We start from the raw sequence: 14021 nt of genomic DNA on the forward strand, positions 1-14021 counted from the left end.
TTTTATCTTTTTTAGAGAATTTTTTCGGTATGATTAGAAAAAAAATTACCGGTAGTTTTTTATTTTTTAGCCGTCAATTATGTATCAGACACTATTTATTCTGTATATTTTTTTTATTTGATTTGATTTTGACCAGATCCAACAGTCAAAAAACTTGTCTTACTAATAGGACGACCTACCAAAAAACTCATTTTTTTAATTTTTGTCTTAAAAATTTCATTTTTTTTGTTTTGATTCCTTTTATCCTAAAATTTATTTATTTATTCATTTTAGTCAATTTTTTGACCTTTTTTATTTTTATCTTGAAATTCCATTTTTTTCGTTTGGATTTTTTTGCCCTAAAACTTATTTATTTCTTTATTTTGGTCATTTTTTTACTCTTTTTTTTAAATATTTTTGCTCCAATTTTTTTTTTTTTGCCTTTTTGCTCTAAACTTATTTATTTATTTATTTTAGTCATTTTTTATTCTTTTCATTTCTTTTTCTTTCTTGGATTTTATATTTATATTTTATATGTATTGAATAACACATTAATTAAAACTTAACACATAAATTATTCTGTGTGTATAATACGTGGAGTTCAATTAATCTCTTAAAAGAATTTCTTTGTGAAAATGATATCTGCAATGCAGATTTTGGAGAGAGAAAAATGAGAGCCTGACAAATTTTGGAGAGAGAAAATACTGCAGATTTTGGGTGGAGAAAGAGAAGGACAGAGAAAACAAAGAGAAAAAAATTAATTGATTTAAGTGACGTGTAAAATTAATAGGATAGACATCTTCTTTTATCTAAAAAAGCTTAAAAAAAGACAACTCAAGTTTTAATTTTATTTAAGTTAATATTATTTTAAATTTAAATTTAAATTTTATTTAATTTTATTCAACTTTATTCAAATTCTAACTTCAACTCAAGTTATAACTCAAATTTAACTCAAAAATTACATTCAAATTACCCTTTAAAATAACAACCCTTTTTGAGTTCCATTTTGCTTTTCGGAGTAATAGGCTATTAGACATAATTTGAGTTCCATTTTGCTTTCCGGAGTAATAGGCTAATAGGACAAGTCTTTTTTTTTTTTTTTTTTTTTAAAGAGTTAATGAGATAAGTATTTTTAGAGTGTATAGATTTTAATTTTTACCTTATATTTTTAATTAATATTCTTTTTAGTTAAATAATTATATTAATAAAAAAATATTAATAAATAGTAGGAGTAAAAGTTCGACTCAAGTACTTTAAGGATAAGCTCAATAATTTTATATTTTTTAAGGATAAATTTTATACATTTTCTCTTAACTTTGTCACTTGTGTCAACATGCTCATTAAACTTTAAAATGTACATATTGTGCCCACTGAACTATGACTTGTCTCTAACTTTTCTCCCTCCATCTGGTTTCGTCAAGCTTTTTAATGGAAATGTTTATAAGTTCTCTCCGAACTTTAAAATGTACATATTGTGCCCTTAAACTATGATATATTTCTAATTTTTCCTCTCCATCTTGCTTATGTTAAATTTTTAAATGAGAATGTTGATATGACCGTTAAATTACTAATTATGTATGATATTTAGGATTTATTGAATGCATTTCATTTTAAAAAAATAGTTGGTTCGAGGCAATAAATATGAAAAAGAAAATGAGAAGCAAGTTTGTACAAGGTAATGAGTTTGTTAATTTTTTAGTTTTTTCCTTTTTTTTATTGGAATGGGTTTATTAAGATTTATTAATGCAGAGAATAGATTCTTTCTGGAATTTTGTACTACATGTTCGTTTTTTTTTTTATGGTGTAGATTCTTTCTTTTAAAATTTGTTAAGTTAATGAGTTTTTTAAGGTTTGTATTGAATTTTCTAAGAGAAAAGAAAAAAAAAACACAATGACCTAAATGTATATATATTTAAAAATGCTACATATAAAATATAAATATATTATATGTCGAGCACTTTAAATATTATTAAGTTAAGAAAAAACTAAAAAAATAACAAAACCCATTACATTAGATAGATTTATTCTTTATTTTTTTTTCCATTTTTATTGCCTCTAACAAACTAATGTTTTACGAATTAGTGTCTAACTAATGTTGTTTGAGGGAAAGACATTTAAGTTCTGTTTATTTTACCGATTTGAGTTTAGAATTTAAGTTTTATTATAATAAAACACTCTTAAAAATAATCACATCTAACTTTTTTACTATAATAATTTTTTTTTATATAAAGTCATATATAAATTCGAATTAAAAACTTGAATTAACAAATTAAACGACTTTTAATAAAAACCTTACATGCCATATATAATTAATAATTTAATGATTATATTAATATTTTTATTTAAAAAAATTGACAGAATAAAAAAGGAGGGAAAAGAATCGGAGATAAATCAGGTACATTTTAAAATTTAAAAAGTATATTAATATAAGTGATAAATTTGAAGAAAATTTAAGTATTTTCGTTAAAAAATTTGCGGAAAGAAAAATTAGAGACTACTTTAAAGATTAGTATACACAGATGACAAAGTTTTGGAAAATTTGTAAAAATTTGTCTTTTCGTCCCCTTTTTAACGAGCATAGGCATAGGCATAGGCATAGCAAGAAGCTTTACTTCCGAGAAGGCCACGACAGAGGCAGGGACCGTCTCTCTTTCTGAACTCCACTGAAGTTCTGTCTCGTCATACTACAGTAACTTCCACTAACATAAAGCTCTCCTTTCTCTCACAGCATCTCAGTCCGTGAAGAAGGAATCCATATTATCACGCCTTAGATTTCCTTCAACTTAACATAGAAGAATCCCAAAAGAAAAAAAGAAAAAAAAAAAAGAAAAAAACGACTTCTCAGAGAGAAAGAAGAAAGTGAAGACGACGACGATGGCGACAACGACGGATTGTTTGGGTTCTTCTCCTTCGCCGACGAAACCAACAACGCCAAACCACCGTTCTCCTTCTTATACTCAGACTCAGAGAGGTGTGCAAAACGACACCTGTTTCCACTGTCGTAACAGAGGCCACTGGGCTGCCAACTGCCCTTTCAGATCCCCCCTTCAATCTCAATCTCAATCTCTATCGCAATCTCAATCTCTATCTCAATCTCCTAATTCCGACACTTCCATTCCATGCCCGTACGGACACGGCTCTTGCATTCTCAAAATCTCCCAATCCAGAGCCAACCCTGGCAGGCCTTTCTACTCTTGCGTCTCTCTCTCTCTCTCTCTCTCTCTCTCTCTCTCTCTCTCTGTTTTTTGTTTTCTGAGTATTGGGTATTAATGGGTATTTCTTTTTCTTCTTCTTCTTCTTGTTTTTGTAGGATGTTTGTAAATTTTTCAAATGGCAAGATGAATTGGATTTGGAGAGTGGTGGTGGTGGTGGGTCCAACTCCAACTCGAATTCCAAGGCTAGGCGTGATCGAGCTCAGGATTCTTACCCGGACTGCCTCTGCGGTGCTGGGAAATGTGAGATTGTACAGGAGAGAACTGGGAAATACTTTGTTTGCCCTATTCAAAAGGTATTTATTATTATTATTATTATTATTATTATTATTATTATTATTATTATTATTATTATTGGGCTCTCAACTACCCAACTTCTTTGTTGTTGCTGTGTTGTAAACTGTCTTCATCAATTTTCCTTTTTTCGCCAAGTTTAAGCTATTGACTGTTTCTCAAGTTTGGTTTTTTAATAATTAAATTACTTGCGAGTTTTGTTCTTTACAACGTTTAGTTGAAAAAAGTTAGACTCTTTTCTTTTTGGTTGTAGTTTTGGTAGTTTTCTTTTTGGTTAAGGCCATATATGATCAAAGTAGTGTTTGATTGAGATCACGACAACTCAAATAAGATGTACGAGTCTGATAAGGCTGAATTTATTCAATAAAGAGAAGATTTTCTTTTTGTGATCTTAATATTGCTTGTTCTTTTACTTCTCATTGAGTTGCAAGAACATATTCAAATTTCAAATATGCAATTATACATTTATTGTTTGATTTATATTAGTGACAAAAATTCATTGTTGTTCATTGAATTTTTTGTCATCAATACAAGTATGTTATTTTCATATTACAGCACTTTTCTTTTGTTTACCATATGCCAACCCTTAAGTTGACTTTTACACTTGATCAGCCAACTCTCTTGTCCTGAATTTTCACGAACCAACCTCACCTCAGGCCTCTTTTCATGATCCAATGGCCGAATTCATCATTTATTCAGCTTATGGACATTAAGGACACCAAGACCTTGAGAAACTCCATTGCTTTATGTCTGGAAGAAATGGCTATGGTTTTCAATGTCTTTCTATGATGAGAATGGCCGTAATTGAAAGGAAACACATAGCATCTACCTCTTGATGGTTGGTGAAACCATTTCTTTTTAGGCACTGACATTTAAAAAGTTTGTCTAACAAGAGTATTCAATCGCGTGTTCATCTTGCTGCTAATGACCTTCTATAATAAAAAAAAACAATAACCCTATACCTATGAATGAAATTAAACTAAGTGAAGTTAAAAAATGAGAATGTTGTATTTCTGGCGCAGGGGCACGGAGCTTGTAGTTTTAGAACAGCGGTTTTCTGTACTCAGCCCCCTAAAACTGCGATGTCTGACTTCGAAGAGGGTAGTCAAGTTGGCTATCTGAGTCCAAAGAGAATGAAGTTTGATTCTCCAGTCATGGAGAATCCTGATCAAATGTCTATGCCTGTTGGCCCTAGTCCTCGCATAGAAGAAGTCGCCATAGAGAGTGATAACTATGGTGATATTTTGGACATGTCTACCATTCACGAGATGGTAATGGAAGATGGAGAAATAGGCGTTTTGTTAATGGAGAAATCTCTCAAAATTTCCCGTTTGGACATGTCTACCATTCACGAGATGGTAATGGAAGATGGAGAAATAGGCGTTTTGTTAATGGAGAAATCTCTCAAAATTTCCCGTTTACCAACCAAAGCTATTCAGCGCCGCCAAATTGAGTCTTTGAGACAGATTTCTGCTTCTGAAGATGCAACTTCTGCTGGTATTTTCTTGCATGGATGTTTATATTAAATTTTGACGATGGGATTTTGATAAGTTCAGAGTAACTAATTCACGAAATTGAATCAAGAAAACGAAAGAAAGAATCTTTATTGAATTATCCACAAGATCTACACAAACGGTTTCTTAGAAACCGAGAGAACTCCCCTGCTCAGCAGAATGCCAAGTCTTCCGGTTACAGACTCCAATCCTTGCCTACCTGGCCATCCAGCCTGTCATTCTATTTATTTCTGTTCCCTCATTAACCATAATCCCCTGTACCCCCTCACATAATAGCCCCCGTAGGCCTATACACACACAACACTATACACTCTCAGACCCCTGACCACTACCCCCACCCTTCCTTACGTAAACCTGTCTAAGCAAAGGCTTATCAGATTTCTCCTTATTCTATTATTAACTACTATGTTTTTTTTTTCCTCTCTCTCTGTGGGATTTTTTTTTTTTTTTTTTTTTTTTTTTTTTTTTTTTTTCCCAAAAAAAATTTTTTTTCCAAATTTTTTTTTTTTTTTTTTTTTTTTTTTTTCCTTTTGGCCATGAAAGATCGTATTCGACAAGTGGTACGTGCTCTTATAACAGGTTGGTTAGGGAGGCTTGCATTCCCTCCGTCTGGATGCCTTACAATTCCTCAAGCAAAGCCTTTCTTTTGCTGTAAGTGCTGTTCTGCAATTTGTTTGGCCTTTTTCTTACTCAGATCCTGGACTTTGCCCATGTGGGATTCTTCAACTGCTGTATCTTTTTTCTTTTCATCCTCTCTCTTTTTGGTCCTAAATTCCTATTCTAAACTTTTAACAGGTGTTTTCCCATCCCTTGATCCTATCTCCATCCCTAAGGGCGTGGATACTTTCAATTCTGGAGCTCTTAATGACCAGCCTCATACTCCTTTCAATGCTGAACCTGATTTATCTCTGCAAATCTCCAGTCAGGATTCTCAATCTGGCATTCTTTCGGGGCTTTCAAGCATCCTAAATGTTCCCGGTATACGGCAAGGGAGAGATTTCACGAGACAAATCTCAAGGGCGCTTGTTGAAGTAGGGGTACATGTACAAAGTCAACTGCTCACTATTCTCGACTCTACGGAATCACGTAATCACAGATCAATGATGGAAGCAGCAGACAAAACGTTCTCTCTTCTGAACCAGCTTTCAGTTGATCATAGGTCTTTTTCTGAGCATGTGAGAAAGTTCATTTCATGTACGTCATCCTTGGCCAAAATAGAGGAGTCCATGATGGCTGGACAATCCTCGGAAGAGATCATGGAGTGGTATGACTATGAGAGAGCTAACTTTGACAAGTTATCAAGAATGCAGGCTGAGACAGAGGATGCAGTTACGGCCTCTGATAAGCGGCTGAAGTCACTTGGGGAAGAGGCTTCACGCTTGAAGAAAATGCTACTTCAAGTTGAGGATCAGTTGAGGCATTTCGAGAAAGAGAATGCAGAGCTGAAGACTAGATCAAGAAAGATTTCAAAGGACATCCTGGAATTAGAAAAGAAATTGCAGGAAGCAGAAACAGCAAAGAGGCTGCACGAGGAAAGAGAAATGGAAATAAATGCTGCAAAGAAATCCTTGGAAATGGCTAGGATTCAAGTTCGGCAGTCGGTATTTACGGTGTGATGTGGGTGGAACTTTGATTTTTGCTTTTGTTGTATAACTTAGATGATGAACCTGACAATGCCGCAGATTACAAGTCTTTGAATTAACATTTAGCTGAATCGTTGCAACTACTCGGTCAACTCTCCTATTTAATTTAAGTGCAGCAGTATGGAGTTTCCATTAAATATGATATTATTTTAATATACGTATATAATTATAATATATTATATTATATGTTATAAGATATAATTACATTATAATATAAATTATTATAATATAATATGAATTATATTATAAATATTAATACAATAATATTTATAATTATAATATTTAAGGGTAATGATGAAAAAGAAAATTAAAAGAGTTTGGAATGAGTATTTCTCTCATGTAAGTAAAGAATGATGATTACTTATTTGATGAAAAAGTCATTATTCTTTTTTTTATTTTTAAAACCAAACAAATATGAAAATGAACCTTGATTTCTTTTTATATGCTTGGAGGGACTTGGAGGATAAGATAAGGTTGAGACCACATTGCATGGGGCATCTTTTTTTGCAACATACTTTTGAAGACCAAAGGTGCTTGTTCTTGTGCCAACCATTACTTGTAGCAAGCATCTAAGGCTCAAAGGTGCTTTTTAGTAGGAAAAAGATGCGCCTCCATTTTCTTTCTCAATAATATCTTTTTGTTTGGGTGTAAGTGACTCGTTTGAAATAATGGAAAGGAATATTCTAGTCAGCTTTTGAAACATCAAGCAAAGTTTCAGAGCCTTTGTCATTTCCTTCTACTTTCGTTTCTGAGAATTCCTTTATCCATCTGAAAACTTTGTATGTAAGGAAAGAGCATATACCGACAGCTATATTGTTGACTCAAAAAGTATTTTCTTCAAACTCGAATTTTCATACTATGTAGTAACAAAGAGGATATTCTAAAGGGCTGTAATGTAATTAGCATGCCCTTTACTCCAGCAATAACGTTTGTTATTGTTTCAATAGATCACCTTAGCTAGGAGAATGGAAATTAAGCTAAAGGCAAGAGCCCTATTTTCAATCAATATGACAGTATAAATTTTCCGAGTTATCAGAACAGGCAGATTGTTTTCTATCATCCCAATTGTGTTCTTAACGCCTTTTCTGTTACAAATAAGTAATGTTATCAGTCCTTGCGTGGCCCCCAGGGAATTGATAGCAGTCACTGGGAATTGAACCTTTCTGAGGCACTAAGTCCAATTGATTCCCGTTGAGCAACCTCTTGGGGTTCATTTGCACTTATCATTTTCACATAAAGATATTCAGGCAACGTTAAGAGGGGAAAAAACTCTAATCCCATTTCATACTATAATTTATTCTAACAAGACGAGTTCGACAGCAATACACAAAGCAAACATTTCCTCACCACGAAGCATTTCGAAACTCTCTTCTTTCCTCAAGTCTGCATCATACACAATCCTTTCTTAACTCCTACATTACAGCCTCGTCTTTACTCTTCCAGATCAAACCGCAACCAAATCTCATTCACCCTATTGTCAAACTCGAACGGGGAATTGTACTGCGCAACTGTGTAAACCGTAGTACGGTCTTTTCCATGGCTCTTTTCGATGGCGTCGGACCACACTGTGCCGACAATGCTGGCTTGTAGTGCAGCGGCTTCCTCTCCAATCTCATAGTCGGATACAAAGCCGCCAAACTGTCTCACTGCCACATAAGTTGGCTTCCATTTCTGAATTTGCAAGCCTTTGGCAGGGGCTGGATTCGCCTGGTTCTTCTTCGGCACGTAGAAGCTCACCAGAAATGAAGATTCGCAGAATGGCCCGTCACTTGGCGAGACTTCAGTGATCACTGGTGCTGTCATTTCTATTTTCTCTTTGTAGTAGTTCTTCCCTTGGATGTAGTCAAATAGCCTGTTTCAACAAACAAAACATAGCAATTGAAGATATTATTACTAAGCTTATGATGTTTAATTTAAGAAGTGTCGCATGCTCTTCTTCTGAGTGCAAAAGAACTTCAAATTTAAGGGACTAAATGATCTATTTTCTCTTAATTCTCTGAGAGGAGTCGGTGTGACTACTTTTCTTTTTCTTTTTTTTTTTGGGATAAGAAACGATATAATATTAGTGATGAATAACGGTGTGACTACACATGAACATTACAATTTGTGTTGAGACTTAGATGTGCTGTTAAAATTTATCAGTTTATCGCTAATTTTAGGAATGATAATGCCATCGTTAGCTGCAACAACCAGAGCCTATATATATAATATAGAGGAGCTAAAGAGAATGGCTTGACGGTTATAACTGTGGTGAATTGACAAAGAGAAGCTGAAAATGAAAACTTCTTATTTTCATTCATACATTCATGGTATACACTGCATACATATATATACATCAACTCCAGTAACCCTATCATTAAGTCTGTATCCTATCAAATTAGGAAACTAACAAATTAGGAAACTATCTCTACTTCTAAGGAAATAATCCATCAAACTAATTGCCTAAAATCACCTAGCTGTACACGGCTTTCCAGCCTGTATTCTAGCTATATACAGCTTTTTCCACAATAACTATTGGTAAAACCTACACCAAAAAGTCCAAGAAAAGAGTTTAGCCATTTATCTATCTACCATTATCTTCTTTCTATGGACCAACCAAATATCTCCTACTATTCCTCTGACTTTTTATGATAAACAATATCAATAAGATATGTGATTTAGTTGTGAAATCCTAAGAATTTCATTCCTTTGATAATTAACCGAGTTCTTGATTTCTTGTTCTTCTATTTATTTATTTAGTTGTAAGAGATAACAACTATTGCGCTTCCTAAAGAACTTCCAAGTTTTCCATTTACTTCCTATAATTTGATGCTGAAGTTTTGTTATGCTGCCTATCAAGATAATTCTAAGTACTAAACCAAATTTCATCACTGATAAAAACAAATTTGATTTTTGTGTAACATTGTTCCGACACCAGTTTTATTTTATTTTTAATTTTACTATTCCGGAGACTCTAATCCAGAATAACTCACACACCCATTAAACACCAATTGAGCCGAGATCAAGTTTTATTATTTAACCAAGAAAACACTAATAAGAAACAAAGAAATGGGCAATGGAGTACAGATATGGTTATGAACTCACTGCAAGAAACCAGTTCTGGTGGCATCAACAAGGGAGATATCTTGAATGGCAGATGTTGAAGCCCACATGGTGGAATTGTAACGGCGAATCTCGTACCCATTTCCCACATCAACTACTTCAAAGCTTGGGCACTCTATCCGATTACATGTTGGTGGAAATATTCCTAAGCTCTTATTGTGTTGGGTCTTCTCTGCTGGCCACAGACCAGACAGAAGGCTCACCAGCAACGAGAGCTTCAAAACGTTGGAAACAGCCATTAATGTTAGGTCTTTAATTGCTTGGTTTACTACGTTTGAGTTTGAGAGAAGATTGTTTCTTGTTTGACAAAAGAAAGAGTTGTGTGAATTTATTCATGTGTTTTTATCATTGATGTGTGATTTGGTCCACACATTCAGTCTGTGGACTGGTTTGGATGAAATGAAATTACGTGGAAGGGTGTAGAAAATTGGATGGAATAAAAACTATTTAATAATTGCTAAAAAAAACTGTTGAATAATGCCTACGAGTACTAATATTAAGTACCACGACTAATAGATAATGAATTCTACATATAAGGACCCTTTCTATGTATGGTATTGAATACCATTGGGCATTGGTACTCTTAAGCATTGTTTAAAACTATTAAAAGGATACTTTGCTACTATACTTCACTACGCGATTTCTAAAGAGAGAGTGAGAAGGTCCTTAGAGAGTAGAGGCTGTCCGAAGTTTCGGCACCGCTTTTGGGAGCGTCGCCCGCTCCTGGATATGAAAATTAGTCCTCCAACTCGTCTCGTTGTGGGATTCAAATTTGTGGTGATGGTGTACGGTGTGATGGTTCCATTTGGGCAAATTTGAAGAGATTAAGAGCTTGAAAGTCGGTTGGCCAGTCTCCTTTCTTAGGGGAGTTTTTCGCTTGGTGACTGAGATCTCTTCGCTGGCTATCTTCCTTGATGGTCTTTTAGCCGAACACCCTTCACCAGAGGTTTCTACCGGCGGTGGTCGGAGGTTTTTTTTCTTTTTGTAACTTTTTTGTTTGTAATAAGGTTAGTGGTTTTCCCACCCGACCCTCGTCTGGTTTGTTATTTTTTTGCCAGATTTAGTTGTTTGGTTAAATACCGATAGGGTGGTCTTGGTCCGGTTAAAATTTTTTCTTTGCCTTGTAGATGTCCCCCTTCTGTGGGTTTTGACGATCTGCCCTCTAGTGCTCGACAACTTATGTTAAAGAGAACGGTTTTCTCCCGTCGAGCTTTCATTTCACTAGTTGTTAGTGTGCCAATGCGCTTTCTCGGTTTCGGACCTTAAAGGTGCTCCTGTCCCTTTGATGGGTTAGCATTATACCAAAATGACTGTTTATCAGTATTTTAATGATATACAATTTTCCTTTAAAAAAAATATTAAACGAAAAAATTTCTTCCAACATAAAAGCTTAGAAGTGAAAATTAGGCAAATGACGTTTTTTGGACTTTTTTTTTAATTAATGGTCGAACTGCTATTTTTTAGGCAAGTGGTTGAATTTAATGACCGTATAATCATTTATAAATCAATTAGTCATCAATTTACAATAATTTTTTCACTAACAAATCAAAAATTTATTGGTTGAAATTGATTAAATACTGAATGATATTAGTTAAATATTAATTGATATGGATTAATCAGTACTGATTATTAAGTTAATCAGTGTGTAGCCATCAAATTAATAAAAAATGGCCATTTTTTTTAATTTGCAAAACTTTAACTATTTACTAAAAAATATCAACCATCAAGTTAATGAATGATTTTTTTTTTGGGTTTACTTTTTCCACCTTCCGAGGTGTTAATTGAATTGTTTTAGTAACTTTATAATTTTGAGTAAAATAAAAAAAAGGGCTAATTTCAATTTTGACCCTGTGAGAAATACTCATTACTTCACTTTGCTAAGTTAAACTTTCAATTGTCACACTAATGGCATTCGACTTTTACAAAAATTGCACTATCAGTCCCTTTGTCACAAAATTATTCAAACATAAACGGAATGAGTATATGAAGCGTACATGATGCTTTAATTGAGAGATAAAATTATTTTTATATCCTGTATTATATACAAACATGCCTTTAGTATTATTTATTTTTAATAATATTAAAATGATGCCTTTATATTTTTAAAAATATCGTTACATTACCTTGAAGATGTTCTTTAGGATATAAAATATCCTTAATGTCCTTCTAATTAATTCATGAGAAAGTAAAAATTTTAAAAAATTTTATGTGTTTTAAATATTTTTGAAAATAAAAAATATGAAAACAAATAAAGGAAGAACCAAAAAATAATCAAACTAAAAAACTAAAAAGCTAACGAATTCAAATCTAAATTTAAGCAATATTTTTTTCTCGTAAAAAAATTAAATTTAAAAAATTCTTTTACAATGTTTTTTTTTACAAAATTTGAATTCTGATTCAAACTACCAGGTTTCAATCCTTAAACAACAAATAGTTTGAGGACTTAGGACACAAATTTGATAATTTTTTTATTTAAGAGAAAATGAGACAAATAACTTTTAAAAGTACTGAATATTTACCCCTTACTCTTAATTAATATCCTTTTAAATCAAATAACTATATTAACAAAAAATACATTAATTAAGAGTAAAGTCATGCACTTTTAAACGTAAGTTCAATAATTTTTTGTTTATTTTTATTTATTATTTTAATCATTTTTTTATCAGCCACCATCATATCTTTAGACCACACTCCTCCATCTTTCCCCTAAATAGAAACAATCGCGCCAAGAAAAGAGTAAAATTCATGGATAGTCTTTAAACTTTTTTCTGTTTCTACAATTAGTTCATATATTCAATTTTTCTTATGAATAGTCCATAAAATCTAAAAATGTCTTATAAATGGTCTCTCTGTTAAATTTTAGATGAAAACTGTTAACTTTGTTTCATAAAAGGTCCTTAAACTATCTTCTCACTACTAAATTTAATCTCTAAACTTAAAAAAAATACATATTATCTTAAAAATTATAAAATCAAAAAAAGAACTAAAAAAACTAAAAAAGTCAAATAAAAAATAAAAAATAAAAAATAAAAAAATGAAAATATATAAAGAACAACAACATGGGTCATCATGTTCTCCACTAAAAATATGAATCTAAATAAATTAAATCTAAAAGTTCAACAACACAAAAATTTCTCCTAAGTGCAAAAAACACAAAATATTCAAAGAGCAACAAAAAGAAAGCCGAGATCTGCATCAAGCGTCCAAGTCTTGAAGTGCCATTCCAAGATGTGAAACCATCTTAAGTTGGAATCCAAAAGGCTTGCCGGAGTCGAATGAGGTTGGAGAGGGAAGGAGTGATAGCAATCGGTCGCGTGTGCACGATAAGGGTAGCAAAGGGAAGCAACAGAGGTGATGAGCAGATGGCAGAGGGAGGGGCCGACGAGCATGGGGCTAGTAGAGGGTTGAGAGATCTGAAAAAAATCTTGAAGGAGAGGAGATTTAAAAAATCTGAGTTTTTTTTTTTTTTTTCTAGATCTTAGGGAAAAAATAATTTTTTTTGATTAGTGAGTTTGAAGCTTTGAGAAAGATTTACAAATTTCTATTATAATTACTGTTTTTCTCAATAATATAAAAATTATTTTTAAAGAAAGAAAATAGTTTAAGAATCTATTATGAGATAAAAAAGATGAGATCATTTATGAAACATTTTAAAATTTAAAAACTGCTTATGAGAAAAATTAATTATAAAAGGAGAAAAAAAAAATCGAAATTTATTCATGAATTTAACTCTAAAATAAAAAATTCTCTCTTTTTCTCCTCCTCGCTCGCTCGCTCGCTCCCTCCCTCTCTCCCTCTCTTCTCGTGCTTTTCACTCTCCTCGCAGGTCTCTTCCTTGCCAGCCTTCTCTCTCTCTCTCTCTCCTTGCTGGTTCCCTCGCTCACTGTCAACGGCGTCTCCGCCGATTGCCTCTTCGCGACTGCGACGAGAACAATTTCCAACCTCGGCGATCCTTGGCCGGAATCGCAAGCCGTCGAGATCAGACGAATGCCGATCATCACGAGCGAAGATCTCGCCCAACGGTCGTCGCAGTGTCTGAGAAACTTGCCAATCGTCACGATCTGGCGGCGCCGATGTTGGCCGTACGGCGTGGTCGAAGTCCGGCACGTCAGGAGGCAGTTTTGGGAGAGGACGAGGCGGGGGCATTTCAAGAATTTTGAAATTATGACACATAACATCTGCTACTTCCCTCAATTTCTCATCAAAACCCTAATAAAAATTCAAAACCAAAATCAAATTCGAAGAAAAGAAGATAATGAAGGGTGGGACGGTGCAGA

The 14021-nt window shown here is 33.3% G+C and overlaps 2 protein-coding genes across 4 annotated transcripts; one reads left to right on the forward strand and one right to left on the reverse strand.

Moving 5' to 3' along the window:
• The first annotated feature begins 2538 nt into the window (after positions 1–2538).
• On the forward strand, positions 2539–6725 carry LOC21407347. Of its 3 annotated transcripts, XM_024163176.1 has the most exons (6): positions 2540–3177; positions 3290–3487; positions 4508–4735; positions 4823–4982; positions 5543–5650; positions 5795–6725. In XM_024163176.1, the coding sequence occupies exons 1-6, from the start codon at positions 2854–2856 to the stop codon at positions 6613–6615; spliced, it is 1839 nt and encodes a 612-aa protein (XP_024018944.1). In that variant the 5' UTR covers positions 2540–2853; the 3' UTR covers positions 6616–6725. The 3 variants fall into 3 exon arrangements, with proteins under 3 accessions (XP_010092718.1, XP_024018944.1, XP_024018943.1); XM_010094416.2 differs by having other exon boundaries at positions 2539–3177; positions 4508–4982; XM_024163175.1 differs by having other exon boundaries at positions 4508–4982; positions 5579–5650.
• Positions 6726–7895: 1170 nt separating this feature from the next.
• Positions 7896–10066, reverse strand: LOC21407348 (heme-binding protein 2). The gene is made up of 2 exons (XM_010094417.2): positions 9727–10066; positions 7896–8494 (listed from the first exon to the last, which is right to left on the reverse strand). Exons 1-2 carry the CDS (start codon positions 9981–9983, stop codon positions 8074–8076), a joined length of 678 nt encoding a protein of 225 aa, XP_010092719.1. The 5' UTR covers positions 9984–10066; the 3' UTR covers positions 7896–8073.
• Between the last annotated feature and the right edge of the window lie 3955 nt (positions 10067–14021).

This window comes from Morus notabilis, unplaced genomic scaffold (assembly GCF_000414095.1).
Source record: "Morus notabilis unplaced genomic scaffold, ASM41409v2 Scaffold98, whole genome shotgun sequence".
In the NCBI taxonomy this organism is placed as follows: domain Eukaryota; kingdom Viridiplantae; phylum Streptophyta; class Magnoliopsida; order Rosales; family Moraceae; genus Morus; species Morus notabilis.

Excerpts from the sequence above, each read along its gene's own strand:
- LOC21407348 (XM_010094417.2), bottom strand. The coding sequence starts at position 9,983 with ATGGCTGTTTCCAACGTTTTGAAGCTCTCGTTGCTGGTGAGCCTTCTG. Across the intron at positions 8,495-9,726 it reads ACCAGAACTGGTTTCTTGCA|GCTATTTGACTACATCCAAG; the intron begins GTGAGTTCATAA and ends TTGTTGAAACAG.
- LOC21407347 (XM_010094416.2), top strand. The coding sequence starts at position 2,854 with ATGGCGACAACGACGGATTGTTTGGGTTCTTCTCCTTCGCCGACGAAA. Across the intron at positions 4,983-5,542 it reads TGAAGATGCAACTTCTGCTG|ATCGTATTCGACAAGTGGTA; the intron begins GTATTTTCTTGC and ends TGGCCATGAAAG. Across the intron at positions 5,651-5,794 it reads AGCAAAGCCTTTCTTTTGCT|GTGTTTTCCCATCCCTTGAT; the intron begins GTAAGTGCTGTT and ends AACTTTTAACAG.